The following is a 14,415-nucleotide window of genomic DNA, read 5'->3' as shown; positions in this document are numbered from 1 at the left end:
TTGGCCCTGACCCTGCTACCACTACCACCGTAAGCTCTTTGGTGACTCCTTTGTGTTCCCCAAAATGTCCACCTTCTGTCCTGTGTAGGTTTTGAGACAAATGGGGCATGTACCTAGCTCTGGTACTTTTGCTTCCCCCCATAGCTTGGCGTACTCAGTCTGCGACATTATGGTTACACTACATCCGGTGTCAATCTCAAACTTTACTTGACCTCCGTTCACTATCAAATACTGAGTGAGAGGGGGTACGTTGGGCCTTGAAGTGTCGATACTGTATACAGTGAAAACCTCCTCACTAGACTCTTCTTCCTCTTGTATGTAATTTGCCCGCTTTGTGTACTTCTCCCTCCCCCCTTTTGCATGCTTTGCCCCTTTAGCACTGCTTCTCTCACTCACTGCCCTTTTACAGACTTGCTTTAAGTGCCCTATTTTTCCACAATTGTGGCACTTTGCCTTTGCAAACCTGCAGTCCTTTGCATAATGGCTCGTCCCGCCACATCGGTAGCAATCCCCAACCCCGACTGGTGGACTTTTCACGCCAGCTTCCATCTTGAAAACAGCTCCTCCCCCGGTTTACTCCATTTCTCCTTGCTCATACTGTTTAAGTCCTTAATGTCCTTGTTAGCCGTCTCCATGGCTTGTGCTTTTTTAAGTGCCGTCTCAAACGTTAATCCTTCTTCTGACAGCAACCTTTGCTGTATACTGTCGTCGTTAACTCCGCATACTAGTCTGTCCCTTAACATGACTGTGAGCGCATTTCCAAAATTACATTCCTGTGCGAGCTTCCGAAGCTCCTCCACATACTCGGTAACGCTTTCTTCCGGCCTCCTAATCCTCGAATTGAATTTCCATCTCTGTACTATTTCACTAGGTTTCGGATTGAAATGATTCTTTAGTAGACTCACCAACTCGTCAAAAGATTTTTCTCCTGGCCGCTCCGGGCTCAGCAGATTCCTCATCCGTGTATAGGTTTGCGCTCCCACACAACTCAGTAAAATGGCCCTTTTCTTTTCAGCACTGTCCACCTCGTTTGCCATAAAGAAATGGCTCAGTATTTCAATATACTCCTCCCAAGACTGCGACTTGCTGTCAAAAGGTGCCACGGAGCCTACCGTTCCTGCCATCCTTGGAGTCCGGTCACTTCAGCCAAAAAATCAAACTCCGTTTCGACTCCCGCGGCCTAGCCTCGTGCTTTTCCGACTAGTTTGCTAACCAACCCGAGCACCTCTTCCGAATACTCCAAAACTCTTCCGTCCTTTATTCTCGTCGCCATATGTGGTACAGGTAGACTACCCTTTATCCGGACTTCCGAAAACCGAAACCCTCTAAAAACCGAAGGTTTTTTCGTTCAGCGTAAGTCGTGCGTACGAACGAAAAAACCTTCGGTTTTTAGAGGGTTCCGGTTTCGGAAGTTCGGATAAAGGGTAAGTCGTGCGCACGACCCCCTGCCGACCCCGTCAGCCCCGACAACCGCCGACCCCCCCGCGGACCCCGCCGGCCCCGACAACCGCCGACCCCCCCGCGGACCCCGCCGGCCCCGACAACCGCCGACCCCCCCCGCCGGCCCCGACAACCGCCGACCCCGCCAGCCCCGACAACCGCCGACCCCCCCGCGGACCCCGCCGGCCCCGACAACCGCCGATCCCCCCCGCCGACCCCCCCGCGGACCCCGCCAGCCCCGACAACCGCCGACCCCGCCAGCCCCGACAACCGCCGACCCCCCCGCGGACCCCGCCGGCCCCGACCCCCGCCGACCCCGACTGACTTACGCTGAGCGTCAGCGTAAGTCGTGCACACGACCCCCCGCCGACCCCCCGCGGACCCCCGCCGACCCCCCCGCGGACCCCCGCCGACCCACCTTCCGAAATCCGAAATTCTCCTTTATCCGAAACTCGGCTGGTCCCGAGGTTTTCGGATAAAGGATAGTCTACCTGTATCTTGAGCTGGCCATAGATGGAGACAGACACAGGTTAACTCTGTAACATGGTTTAATCAACCCTTGCACATAAAAGCTTCTGCCATGAGGCAGCAAAAACAAAGAGTACAACAGTACAGATCAGACTTAACTCAGGAGAGCAATTGCCACAGCACCACCTGGTGGATCAGGTTACTCATAACCTCCCAGGTTACTACAGTATTAATGAGGCTCCCGCCTGAGTCAGGCAAGCGCTTTGGCTGCCTAATAAAGGGCCCAGTTAAAATGGCGGTGGGCGGGAGCAGGGCAGTAGGTTTTCGGAGGCAAATTTTACTGCGCAACCATTCCTGCCACTAAAATCAGCCCACAGTGCTGCCCCCTGATTATCAAAGTCCACGACAAGGCCTTGGACAACGTGGACCACTTTCCATACCTCGGGAGCCTACTGTCAACAAGGGCAGACGTCGATGACAAAGTCCAACACCACCTTCAGTGTGCCAGTGCAGCCTTCGGTCGCCTGAGGAAGAGAGTGTTTGAAGACCAGGACCTCAAACCCGGCACTAAGCTCATGGTCTACAGGGCAGCAGTGATACCCGCCCTGCTGTATGCCTCAGAGACATGGACCATGTACAGCAGGCACCTCAAAGCACTGGAGAGGTACCACCAACGCTGTCTCCGCAAGATCCTGCAAATCCATTGGCAGGATAGATGCACCAACGTCCGTGTTCTTGCTCAGGCCAACATCCCCAGCATCGAAGCTTTGAGAACCCTCAATCAGCTCCAATGGACGGGTCACATTGTCCGCATGCCCGATACGAGACTCCCAAAACAAGCGCTCTGCTCGGAGCTCCGGCACAGCAAGAGAGCCCCAGGTGGGCAGAGGAAACACTTCAAGGACACCCTCAAAGCCTCCTTGAAAAAGTGTAACACCCCCACCGACACCTGGGAATCCCTGGCCCAAGACCACACAAAGTGGAGGAGAAACATCTGGGAAGGCGCCGAACACCTCGAGTCTCTTCGCCGGGAGCAAGCGGAAGCCAAGCGCAGGCAGCGCAAGGAGCGCACGTCAACCCAAGCACCCCACCCAGCTGCCCCTTCAACCACTGTCTGCCCCACCTGTGACAGAGATGGTAGGTCCCGCATTGGACTCATCAGTCACCTGCGAACTCATTTTTAATGTGGAAGCAAGTCATCCTCGGTTCCGAGGGACTGCCTAAGAAGAAGAAGAAGAATTCTCGCTGCTATCTAATGTGTGTTTTCTACTGGGCTGCTGTATAAAGTGTATTATACAGTGTCGGTAGTATGTAAGCTACATATGATTCTTTTACAGATGTATTACCACGGTGAACCTATTGAAGTCACTGTCTGCATTACCAATAACACAAGTAAGGTGGTGAAGAAGATTAAGTTATCGGGTAGGTGCAATTTCCCTATTTGCACAATTGCGTTTGTTTTCTGTGACATGGGAATGCTGATGTACAAGGTGTGACACAAGTTGGCCCTGATTTTAACGCACCCCACCAGGTGGAAACCGAAGTGGGGGGGGTTAAAATGAAGGCAGCGACACCCCCTCCTATCCCGCTGCGTTAACCCACCGGATGAAAGCAGAGTCCGACTATAAATATACAGGTCGGACCCGAGCTGCAATATTAGTCAGAGGCCTGAGCGGAGCGGGGTGAGCAGTGACGGCTTCCCCATCAGTCCAGACCTGCAGGTGGAAGATGGTGGGGTCAGAAGAGACCCAGCAAGGTAATTAATTTACATTTTATTTTAGGTGTCCTTGGGCCTCCCTTGTCCCCAGCTTCCCCCCACCCGATCGAGCTTTTCATAGTGTGGTGATGAGAACTGTATACAGGCCCCCAGTGAGTGGCCTCTGGTCGATGCATTGTATAGCCTGAGCAGGCTTGTATTCCACAATCGTGGCTATATATCCCCGCACTTGTAAGCTTTAGTAATCGCCTTGCCACATTGCCTAGACGTTGTCAGTGATCGCTCCGTTATCACTCCTAGATCCCTGCCTGAGTCACCTTGTGCTAATTATATTCCATTCATTTTGCAATTACGTTGCCCACTATTTTTTGTCGCGCTAACGTGCAACCTTTTACACTTGTCAGTAAGTCACATTGTGTGCTCGAAAACGTTCTTCCAGTCAGTTTAGCGGAATTCGAACATTAGCAGAATCCGAAGTGTGAAAGGCTGAGCCAGGAAAAGGATGCGGGGCGTGTCACCAGTAAACCTACAGAGGAAGTGTGGTTTTCAACATTTCATTTGCTGTTCCACTTCAGAAAGGGGCATTACTGGTAACTGTGCTCTGAGTGTTACCTGTCAGGTACTGTGAATTACTCTGTCCTTTTTTCCAATCAGTTGATCAGGTCACAGATGTAGCCCTCTATCAACTTGACAAATATTCAAAGACGGTCTGTTCGGAAGAACCAAAGTAAGTTGCGGCTGCAATAGGAAATGCATCACTTCAGTGCTCTGTGGGAGTGTTTGCATATGTATACAGGTATATATGTGTGTGTGTGTATACTGTGGTGTGGGTGAGGCATTGTGTTGCGGTTAGATGCGCCAATGTGTGAGATTCCAGTAGTGGTGTGGCACCAACTTGTTTTCTGGCTCACTGTGCTACACTGTGCTTTATCAGCATTGCGGCATTGCTGCATGGCTGCGTGGCAAGAGAAGGGCAAAAGAGGGTGGAAGAGGGGATAACCTTAACATTTTTATCAATATAACTATCAGGATTCTATGTGTAATTCTTTAAGTTCTGTCATTTGAAAAAAACAAGAGTGGATATTCACGTTTAGCAACAGACTGATAAATATGATTGTCCAATCTTGTTTCTCCGAATGACTGAAGGGCAGTTACTGAGTGGCTCCCATTCCTGGCATGTGCTGAAGAGGGGTAGCAGTTTTATGTGCAGTAGTACAAGTAGCATCATGTTGCTTGGGTGGATATGTTTAGAACTCTGTGTGCGTGTGCATGTGTGCACGCACGTGTGTGTGTGCGTGTGTATCTGCGTGTGTGTGCATGTGTGTGTGTATGCATGTGTGTCTGTGCGTGTGTGTGTCTGTGTGTGCGTGCGTGTGCGACAGTGCAATTATGTGCGTGTGCATGTGTGTGTGTGTGTGTATATATTAAGCACAGGCTCTATTTTCCCTGCTGTAAGTCCAAGTGGATGCCACTTCATTTCCCTAAATAATGACTCACAAATTTCAGTCATACCACCATGGAAAATTAGCTCTTCTTCACAAAGAGAAATGGAAGGAAAATCCGAGGGTCACTTTAGGTCACATTGATGTACCTCTTAATGCCAGTTATTGAGTTGCATTGGGAGCTGGCCACATGCCTGCCCTCTTAGCTGGAGAATGATGCATGACACAGGGAGAAAATAATCAATACCTTAAAAATACTAAGCACTGGAGATCACACTGCCAGTGGAATATGAATGTTGTAGTTCTGACTAGTGGACTGCATGTACAAGAACAAGATTGCATCATTCCCCAACCAATTTCAAAAATCATTTGTAACTAAGCCCGTTTAATATTGTAAAACTGTTTTGATTTTACCATGTGAATTGTATGTGATTCTAGTGACACTGTGGCTGCCAATTCTACCTTCACTAAAGTTTACAGCCTGACCCCTACTCTGGCAAACTACCGAAAGAAACATGGTCTGGCCTTGGATGGCAAACTCAAACATGAGGATACAAACCTGGCCTCTAGTACCATGTAAGTGCCATGGCTGACAGCCTGCCCCTCTTGTACACTCCATAACAAACTACACTAGCTCACACAAGAAAGTGGTACAGAATATGAATTAAGTTTTACAAGTGAAGTACTAATCTAATCCAGATCGAGTGACGCTGATCAACAGTTTATGGAGATATATTCTAATAAATTTCAGCAGAACAAATGGGATATTTCTTCATTCCCTCAAAATGTACAACCTTTTCTTAACAATGAAACCTTGTATTAAAATCCTGCCCGGGTCTCTCCCATCTCATCCCTTCCCATTCTCCCCATTTCAATCCTGCAATCTCAACTCTGATTCAACCCTGCCTGGTCTCCACCACTGCCCTCCACCATCTCAACCCGGGTGTCTCACCTCCATTTCAAGCCTATCCAGTCTCCCTTATCTCACCCCTACCCAATGTCCTAGCCCATCTCTTCCCTGCTTAATACCTGACCCATCTCAGTTCTGTCCAGACTCATCTCTACCTCAACCCACCCGCTGTCTCCCTCCATCTTAAGCTTGCCCTGTTCTTCTGCCCATCCAAACCCTTGCCCAGGGCTTCCACCATCTTAATCTTACCCAGCCTGTCCTCTCCTCCATTGAAACATTACCTCATCTCCTCTTACCAGATTAAGGTGTGTTATATCTAATGGATTATCAGGAAATGTGAAAGAAAATGTAAGAAATAATTTCCAATGCATCACAGGTAGACAGTGACAGCAAGTTAGACTTACAGATAATAAACACACAAACATCCTCTACACTGCCTCACTCTGTCCATTCTGTGTTACATTCCCCTTTTCTCACCACAATCACTTTCTCACTTGTGCTTTTGTTTCTGTATCTCTATAGGCTCAGACCAGAGCTGGATAAAGAGGTTCTCGGAATCCTTGTGTCCTACCTGTTTAAAGTGAAGGTGATAGTCTCCCGGGGAGGGTAGGTAAACTTATTTCAATCAGTATTGCCACCTCTTGCCAAGTGCAAACCCGGATGGGGTAAGGCAGGATATGGATGGGCAGAGGGTTTACATCGTGGCTTTAGTTCTGATATTTGCTTTGCTGGCAATTAAAATTAATTGAAACTCTTAACAGCTACACCAAAGATAGAAGTGGAACAAAATTTCTATTTTAAAAATCAGGCTTTTGTTATCTGGATTAGGTTTTAGACATTTCTGGACACAATCCTGAAAACAGATTGCTAGCAACACTGATTTTAATAACTGGCTATCTGATATCCCTTCGAAATTTGGGGGGGCGGAAATGGCACTCGGAATTTTGCCAATTCAACAGTGTGGTTTCACAAGCTCCAGAGACGCTCGAGTCAAAACCCTTTCAGTTTATATTTTTTTCCTCTCTCCAATTTTCTCTCCTCTTCTGAAGGTACAGACTTGTGTTTGGGTACAGCTGCACGCCCTCTGGTACCTTGCTCAAGTAGTCATTAATTGTATGTCAAGCCCAGACAATGGACTCCAGTGGTCCATTCAGCCATAGGGACACTATGCCAAGTCCCATACCATCCTCACCCTGTCATCCATGCATACAATCTTCCCAGCAGTGGTCACTGAATATTGATTAGATTTTCCCCCTCCATAGCCCAATGTAGCAACTTTTACCACTATCCCAGCTGAGATAAGCCATCTCAGGATAGACTATGCATAGAACCTGAGGTCTTCCTGGTCTCATTGGATAGGCTCTTCACTGGTGCCTTTACCAATGAGGACCAATGGGGAATTCAGGAGAAACTTCTTTTCTCAGAGAGTGGTGAGAACATGGAACTCTCTACCACATAGAGTGGTTGAGGCAAATAGCATTTAAGGGGAAGCTAGATAAGCACATGAGGGAGAAAGGAATAAAAGGATATATTGATATGGTGAGATGAAGTAAATAGAGTTGGAGGAGGCTTGTGTGGAGCATAAACACCGGCTCCTTATTTACATCTGCAAAGCGCCTAGCGCCTGCTTCAAACAATAATAAAGCATGTCTCCTGTTCGTCCTTACCCAAAATGGTGGGTGGCGCAGTTCCTGCCTGCCAAACTGGGGATTTAGTAGTCCGAGTGGACCAATTTCAAGGCCCATGTACGTCATGTATTTTAATTATTATCAGTTTTGTTGTATTTGTGTTCTTATTCCTTCTCCTGTTTTGATTTCCCTTCCTCAGGATCTTGGGAGACCTCACTTCAAGGTAAACGAGAACGCTGATCACCAGATATCAAAGAGTCGATAATTCTGAGTATTGCTTTCATGGGGACAGTGCCGCGGCTGAATTACGTTGATTAGTTAACTATTGGGATATTATTTCAGTCATTAAACATTCTGATTATGATAATGTCTTCTGCCTTTGGTGTGATGCACTCCGTTTCTGTTACATTTCAGTGAGGTGGCCGTGGAGATTCCCTTTTATCTGATGCGCCCTAAACCCTCTGAGGGTAAGTACTGTTTAGGTATTGTAGTATTATTTTCAGTTGAGCAGATCCCAGTTCCAATCCCAGGGCAAATCACCAGTTTTAGGGCAAATGCTGGTCCTAGTACTGATCCGAATACCAACTCTAGGGCTGATCACCCGCCCAGTCCCACAGGAAAAGTACAAAGGTAGAATCCAAAATACAAATTAATTCAAACTGGTCAAACATGGAATCATCCAAGTATATCTGAACTGAGCAGATTTGAATTTGGAAAAGTATTTGAAATTCCAGTGGAGCCAACAGTAATGTATTTTTTCCTGCTAATGCAATTTTTTTTTGCAGAATGACTGTGAGGATAAAGACATCAATTATTAACATGCTCTCAAAACAGTCCCAGTTACTTATAAATCCAACATCTTGTGGCATGGTATAATCCTGTACTTTCTAATGAGTAGAAACTCAAGCCAAAGGTACCTGATGACCATAAATGTCCAGTTTGATTATCTGTGATTCAGTGGCCTTGGTTTTTTGTATTATTTAGCCAATTTTTTTATCCATTTTACTCCTTCCTCCTTCTCCCCTGGAGCTTTCACTGGAGCTACAAATCTTTTGTAAGTCTATGGTTTTGCCAAGTTCAGGACCGAGCAGGGTTGAGGACCGTACACAGGATTGTGGCTTGAGTTCTGATATATCTTTGCTGCTGATGAAACTTCACTGACTTAATGCCGACCCATTATAAAAGACAGATTTAAGGAGGTAAAGCGCAGACGTTTGAAGCTAGAAATTGGCAATTTCAGCAGCTGTAGAGGCTTTCCTCTGCCAGATTATAGTAATGGAGGGATTAAGCCATGTATAAAATAAATCAGTGAACACACCCGTTAGAATGTGTCATATGAATGTCACATAAATGAGCGAAGTACCCATTCACTAATATCACTAACAGTATTTTCTATCCTCAAGTTTTCACTTTACATTTAAATATTTCTGGACAACTATTTAAAAATCATATTGTTCAGTCCAAATGGGGAAGATTAGCAACTTATTACACACTCTCTGAAAGTCCAGGCCAGAGAGAAGAAGAATGCATTTCCTCTCCTTTTTTGAAGGCAGTGGGAAGTGGGTCTATGAGTGGCGTCCGCCTAGACAGAGAGCGTCAGCTGGTGATTCAACCTTGAAGGGCTTCAACAGTGGAACCTTCACCTTAGCATCCATATAGCTGCACATTACCACAGGAATTACCGGATAATGATCAGAAGCAAAAATGTCTCCCCTCCGTGGTCTGGGAAACTGAAGTCAGTTATAATGATCCAACTTCTTGATGCAGTGACAGTAATGACCTTGGTCCAGCAGACTCAGCCCAGAGGGGATACATCACAGGGTCCTCAATATTGTTATTGACTGATGTCCCTGGTTCAGGAATGGTGGTGTTGAGTGCAGAGTGGTGTAAATTTGACCGAATTTATGACATGTATGAAGTGCCGCAGTCTATCATTTACTAACCCGCCATTCTCTGCTTTCTCATTTCTTTCACTGCTTCAATTAAATTACAGTCAATGTCAGGTAAGTCTGCAATATATAAAGAGAGTTGTTATTATGGGATATATAGAGGAGTGCTATACCCATTGAAGTACAGCTATTGGGCCATAATTTGCTGTCAAAATAAGGGTGAGACTAATGATGCTTGCTGTTATTTATACGCAAATGGTACAGCAACTTCAGGCACGGGGCAGAGGCATGGTTAAACTCGAATATCCAACAGTTCCTGTCCCAGATGCACTGCTCCACTGCTAGCTTCGCGAAAGCGGTATCTCACTGTCTGCCTCACCATTGAAAAGCATTGAATGGCGTGAAGTTGCTCTATTTGCGCGGGAAATAGAAACTAAACCTGCCGCAGAAAGGAAAGTCTTGTCCATTTCAGTCTAAGTACCCTTTTAACGATGTGCTAAGTGTTAATTACTGCCAATCAACTTCTCTGGCCATGAAATTAATTATTACAACTGTCGAATCTCATTCCTTCAGGTTTTAATTGTTGTTGGAGATTTAAAAAAATTTAAATTTAAAATTAAAAAAAAGTTTTACTTTTTCTTTCTGTTTCTTTTTCTCTCTCTCTTAATCCAGTCTTTCTTTCCCTCTCTTTCTTTCTCTCTCTGTACCTGATTTGGCATTGTATTCACCCTCTCTAATTTACACTGCCTTCTCAGTCCTTGCCCTGTTAATTTCACAATCCTTCAATCGGATTGGTTAAGGATTGGGTGCCCTGTTCGCTCAGGTCCCAGATGCCCTGTTTCCCTCCCTGCGACATTGCCAGCTCGCACTTTCAGCAACTTACCGCTCAAGAACAATTAAAAACCTAAACTTGTACGGGCAAATCTAACTAACAGCAGATGCCATTAGACGCCCTGCTGCAGCAACTTATGGCCCATTGTGTCGCGAATCTGCTCCATCATTGTTGATGCTAAACCGGAGGATGTACTGTTTTATAAGAAAAGAAACATTTAATATACAATATAAATACAGTGTTGGTGTGTGTCTCTTAAAAAAAAAAGAAAGGCGCATTTCTATAGCGCCTTTCATGACCTCAGGACGTCCCAAAGAGCTTTACAGCCAATTAAGTACTTTTGAAATGTAGTCATTGTTGTAAATAGGAAATGCGGCAGCCAATTTGTTTTTTGGTGATGCTGGTTCAAGGATTGGCCAAGACATTGAGGAGATCTCCCCTGCTCTTCTTCGAATAGTGCCATGGGATCTTTTACGTCCACCTGAGAGGGCAGACGGTTTAACATCTCATCCGAAAGATGGCACCTCCGACAGTGTAGCACTCCCTCAGTACTGCACTGAAGTGTTAACCTGGAATAAGTGCTCAAATTATCACGCTACAAGATGTAGTTGCCCTGCGTTCTTGAAATGAATGGCGGGTTCATCTGAATGTAAAAATCCTTGTTTGTTGGACTGAAAGATTAATTCACAAGCTGGAGACATTGTGGAACCAGCATATTCTTGGAGGGAGTGGACTGAAACGTGTATCATTTTAAGAGTTTTTGCATCTATAAGAAAGGGAGCCAAGCACAGGAGGTCGAAATTGTAAATTATCATCAAACCATAGAGGTTTACATCACAGAAAGAGGACCTGTGCCCCATTGTGTCTGTGCTAGCCAAAACTAATACGCTGCTCCACTCTCGTCCCATAGATCTGTTTCTTCCTCTGCTTCAAATATTTAGCAAATTTTCCCTGAAAAATGCAACAGTCTCTGCCTCAACCTTTTCCCGTAGCAAAGCATTCCATGCTCAGATAAGCCTCTGTGGAAAGAAATGTTCTTCTAAACCTTTATAACCACTGGTTAGGCATGGGGTATTGTGTCCCATTCTGGGTACCACACTTTAGGAAGGATGTCAAGGTCTTGTAGATGGTGCAGAGGAGATTTACCAGAATGGTGCCAGGGGTGAGGGACTTCAGTTATGTGAAAAGACTGGAGAAGCTGGGATCATTCTCCTTCGAGCAGAGGAGGTTATGGCAAGAGTTGATAGAGTTATTCAAACTTATGAGGGGTTTTGATAGAGTAAATAAGGAGAAACTGTTTCCACTGGCAGGAGGGTCGGTAACCAGAGGACACAGATTTAAGATAATTGGCAAAAGAACCAGCGGGGAGATGAGAATTTTTTGACATAGCAAGTTGTTATGATCTGGAATGCACTGCCTGAAAGGGTGGAGGAAGCAAATTCAATAGTAATTTTCAAAAGGGAATTGGATAAATACTTGAAGAGGAAAAATTTGCAGGGTTATGCGGAAAGAGTGGGGGAGTGGGACTAATTGGATAGCTCTTTCAAAGAGCCAGCACAGGCGTGATGGTCTGAATAGCCTCCTTCTGTACTGTATCATTCTGTTTCCAGATTTCTCAATTTCCAGGTTGACATGTATTGGTCATGTCCGTATCTGTGTTCTCTCTTCATCCCCGTAGGTTAAAGTGCACCCCATACATTGATTGGCGTGATTCGCTCCATCACCTATATACCATACACCCATTTGATTGGCACCCCATCCACCACCTTAAACATTCACACCCTCCACCACTGGCACACCGTGGCTGCAGTGTGTACCATCTACAAGATGCACTGCAGCAACTCACCAAGGCTTCTTCGACAACACCTCCCAAACCCGCAACCTCTACCACCTAGAAGGACAAGGGCAGCAGGCGCATGGGAACACCATCACCTCCAAGTTCCCCTCCAAGTCACACACCATCCTGACTTAGAAGTATATCGTCGATCCTTCATTGTCGCTCAGCCAAAATCCTGGAACTCCCTCCCTAACGGCACTGTGGGAGTACCTTCACCACACGGACTGCAGCGGTTCAGTAAGGCAGCTCACCACCATCTTCTCGAGGGCAATTAGGGATGGGCAATAAATGCTGGCCTTGCCAGCGACACCCACATCCCATAAACAAATGAAAAAAATCATATGCTGGACCGTGTGTCCGTTATACCACAGACCCTTCTTTCTGTAGCTATTCCATTCCAGTCTATTTGTGGCAGTTTTGGCTCAGTGATTTCATACCGATCTGGTTTCTATTTTGTTCCTCTACTCCCACCTGTTGCTCAATAGAATAATGAGCATGTACCAAACCCACATCTTCGCAGTCATAAAAGCAAATGCTTTTGATTTAAAATGTAACGGTTGTGGGTTAGAAATTCATTCTAGCCCAGGAATTGATGGTATCATTAGAAAAGTTTGTGAATTAGCGCCAGGTGCTAATGCTTTAGACTGCACACAAAATTCATTCTCACTGCTCAAAGAAATGATTGGGGCGCTAATTCAAGTCTTGAAGGCCTAGCTCATTGGTGTTACACTTAACGGCTGGAACAACATCGGATGCAGTCTAATCGCAGGTCATCATTGCCACACGCTTTTTCCAGTGCTTAAAGGGGGAGGTTCATTGATACTGCAGCACCTCATTCTCAGCATTGCTGGCAGTGCAGCTGCCTCAGCAAGGAGAAGCACAACAAGGAGAAGGAGCCAGTGGACTGAAGCAGGTGTGTTCATGGCAGATCCACCTCAGTCGGGTGGTCAGGGTGATTGAATGCTTCAACAAATGCTACGTACCACCATCTGTGCCACAAGCTTCAGACACTGCCCAAAGCACCACACCCGCAGCGCTCAATTGTGGTGTATGTGCCTTTAAGAGCAATTATGGTGTATGTGCCTTTAAGAGCCCCAGGTGTGCGTAATGCCGGTAATTGCCACTTGGGCTATATAAGCCTGTGTATTGTGTATATCCTTTAGAAACCCCCCCCCAGACTTGCTTAGTAAATACCTATGAACCAACTCCTGTCTTCAGTGTCTTTATCTACACACGGACACTACAGTGGCGACGAGGGTGGGATCGGACTTACCTGCAAGTCGGCAGCACCTCAAGGACATCGATTCCTCCAGCGTCCAGAAGACTCAAGGAAGTAAGAGAAACTGTGGTTTCACTAGCTGGCCAAGCTGGTGACAGGTACTGCGCTAATCCTTCCTGGGCGTCAGGCTGGCGCTCCAGCGGCGGGCTCTACAGCTGAGACAGGCAGCGAAATCGGAGGCAAGCAATAACAGACTGGGAGGGTGCACTCGAGAGACGGCCGGCATGGCAAGCAGGTCAGCGTTTAGACCTCCGTCGGGAACGAGTCTCCAACAGTGAATAAACGGAAACCACAGTAAAACAGCGTCGTTATCGGTAGCAGCGGCGGGAAAGCGCGGGAAGCGCCATATCATTGCTACAGAGAAAAAAAAAGCGCGGGAAGCGCCATATCTTTTCTGAAATGCCTAAATCTGGTAATATTGAGGCTTTTGATGGCGAAATAGAAGATTGGACCACATACGTGGAAAGAGTAGAGGTTTATTGCACTGCAAATGGAATAGCAGATGAAAAAAAAGCTTCAGTACTTCTGAACTTAATGGGCACGAAGACATACGGGCTGTTACGAAATTTAATCACTCCAGCCAAACCAAAGGACAAGACTTTTAAAGAAATTGTTGATACCCTGCAGGAGCATTTAAACCCAACACCGCTGCTGATAGCAGAACGATTCAAGTTCTTCAAGAGAAATCAACACAAGAATGAAAGTAACGCTGATTACCTAACCGAATTAAGAAAGCTATCAAAGTACTGCCAATTCGGAGCAGGACTATCGGATTATCTTCGAGACAAATTTGTTTGCGGTCTCTTAAGTGAAGGAACACAAAAAAGACTGCTTTCTGAAAAAGATTTGACATTGGACAAAGCTTTCAGTATGGCTGTATCATACGAAGCAGCAGCAAAAGGAGCTGCAGAGATACAACAAGAGACACAGGACTTCGGCACCCATAAAATGACACAGGAGTTCGGAAGATGTT

At 46.2% G+C, this 14,415-nt stretch overlaps 1 protein-coding gene across 1 annotated transcript in view; it reads left to right on the top strand.

Moving 5' to 3' along the window:
• The window catches only part of LOC147125295 (arrestin-C-like), a 60,447-nt gene that overhangs the window by 37,739 nt on the left and 8,293 nt on the right, over positions 1-14,415 (top strand). The window contains exons 9-15 of the mRNA XM_085994009.1: positions 3,246-3,330; positions 4,280-4,352; positions 5,506-5,643; positions 6,500-6,583; positions 7,805-7,828; positions 8,020-8,072; positions 9,599-9,608. Coding sequence (XP_085850135.1) covers positions 3,246-3,330; positions 4,280-4,352; positions 5,506-5,643; positions 6,500-6,583; positions 7,805-7,828; positions 8,020-8,072; positions 9,599-9,608 — 467 coding nt within the window. The remainder of the gene's footprint in view (positions 1-3,245; positions 3,331-4,279; positions 4,353-5,505; positions 5,644-6,499; positions 6,584-7,804; positions 7,829-8,019; positions 8,073-9,598; positions 9,609-14,415) is intronic.

Source organism: Somniosus microcephalus, chromosome 1 (assembly GCF_052327205.1).
Source record: "Somniosus microcephalus isolate GS21.2 chromosome 1, FLI_Smic_1.0, whole genome shotgun sequence".
In the NCBI taxonomy this organism is placed as follows: Eukaryota; Metazoa; Chordata; class Chondrichthyes; order Squaliformes; family Somniosidae; genus Somniosus; species Somniosus microcephalus.
This window is presented reverse-complemented; position numbering and strand designations above follow the sequence as displayed.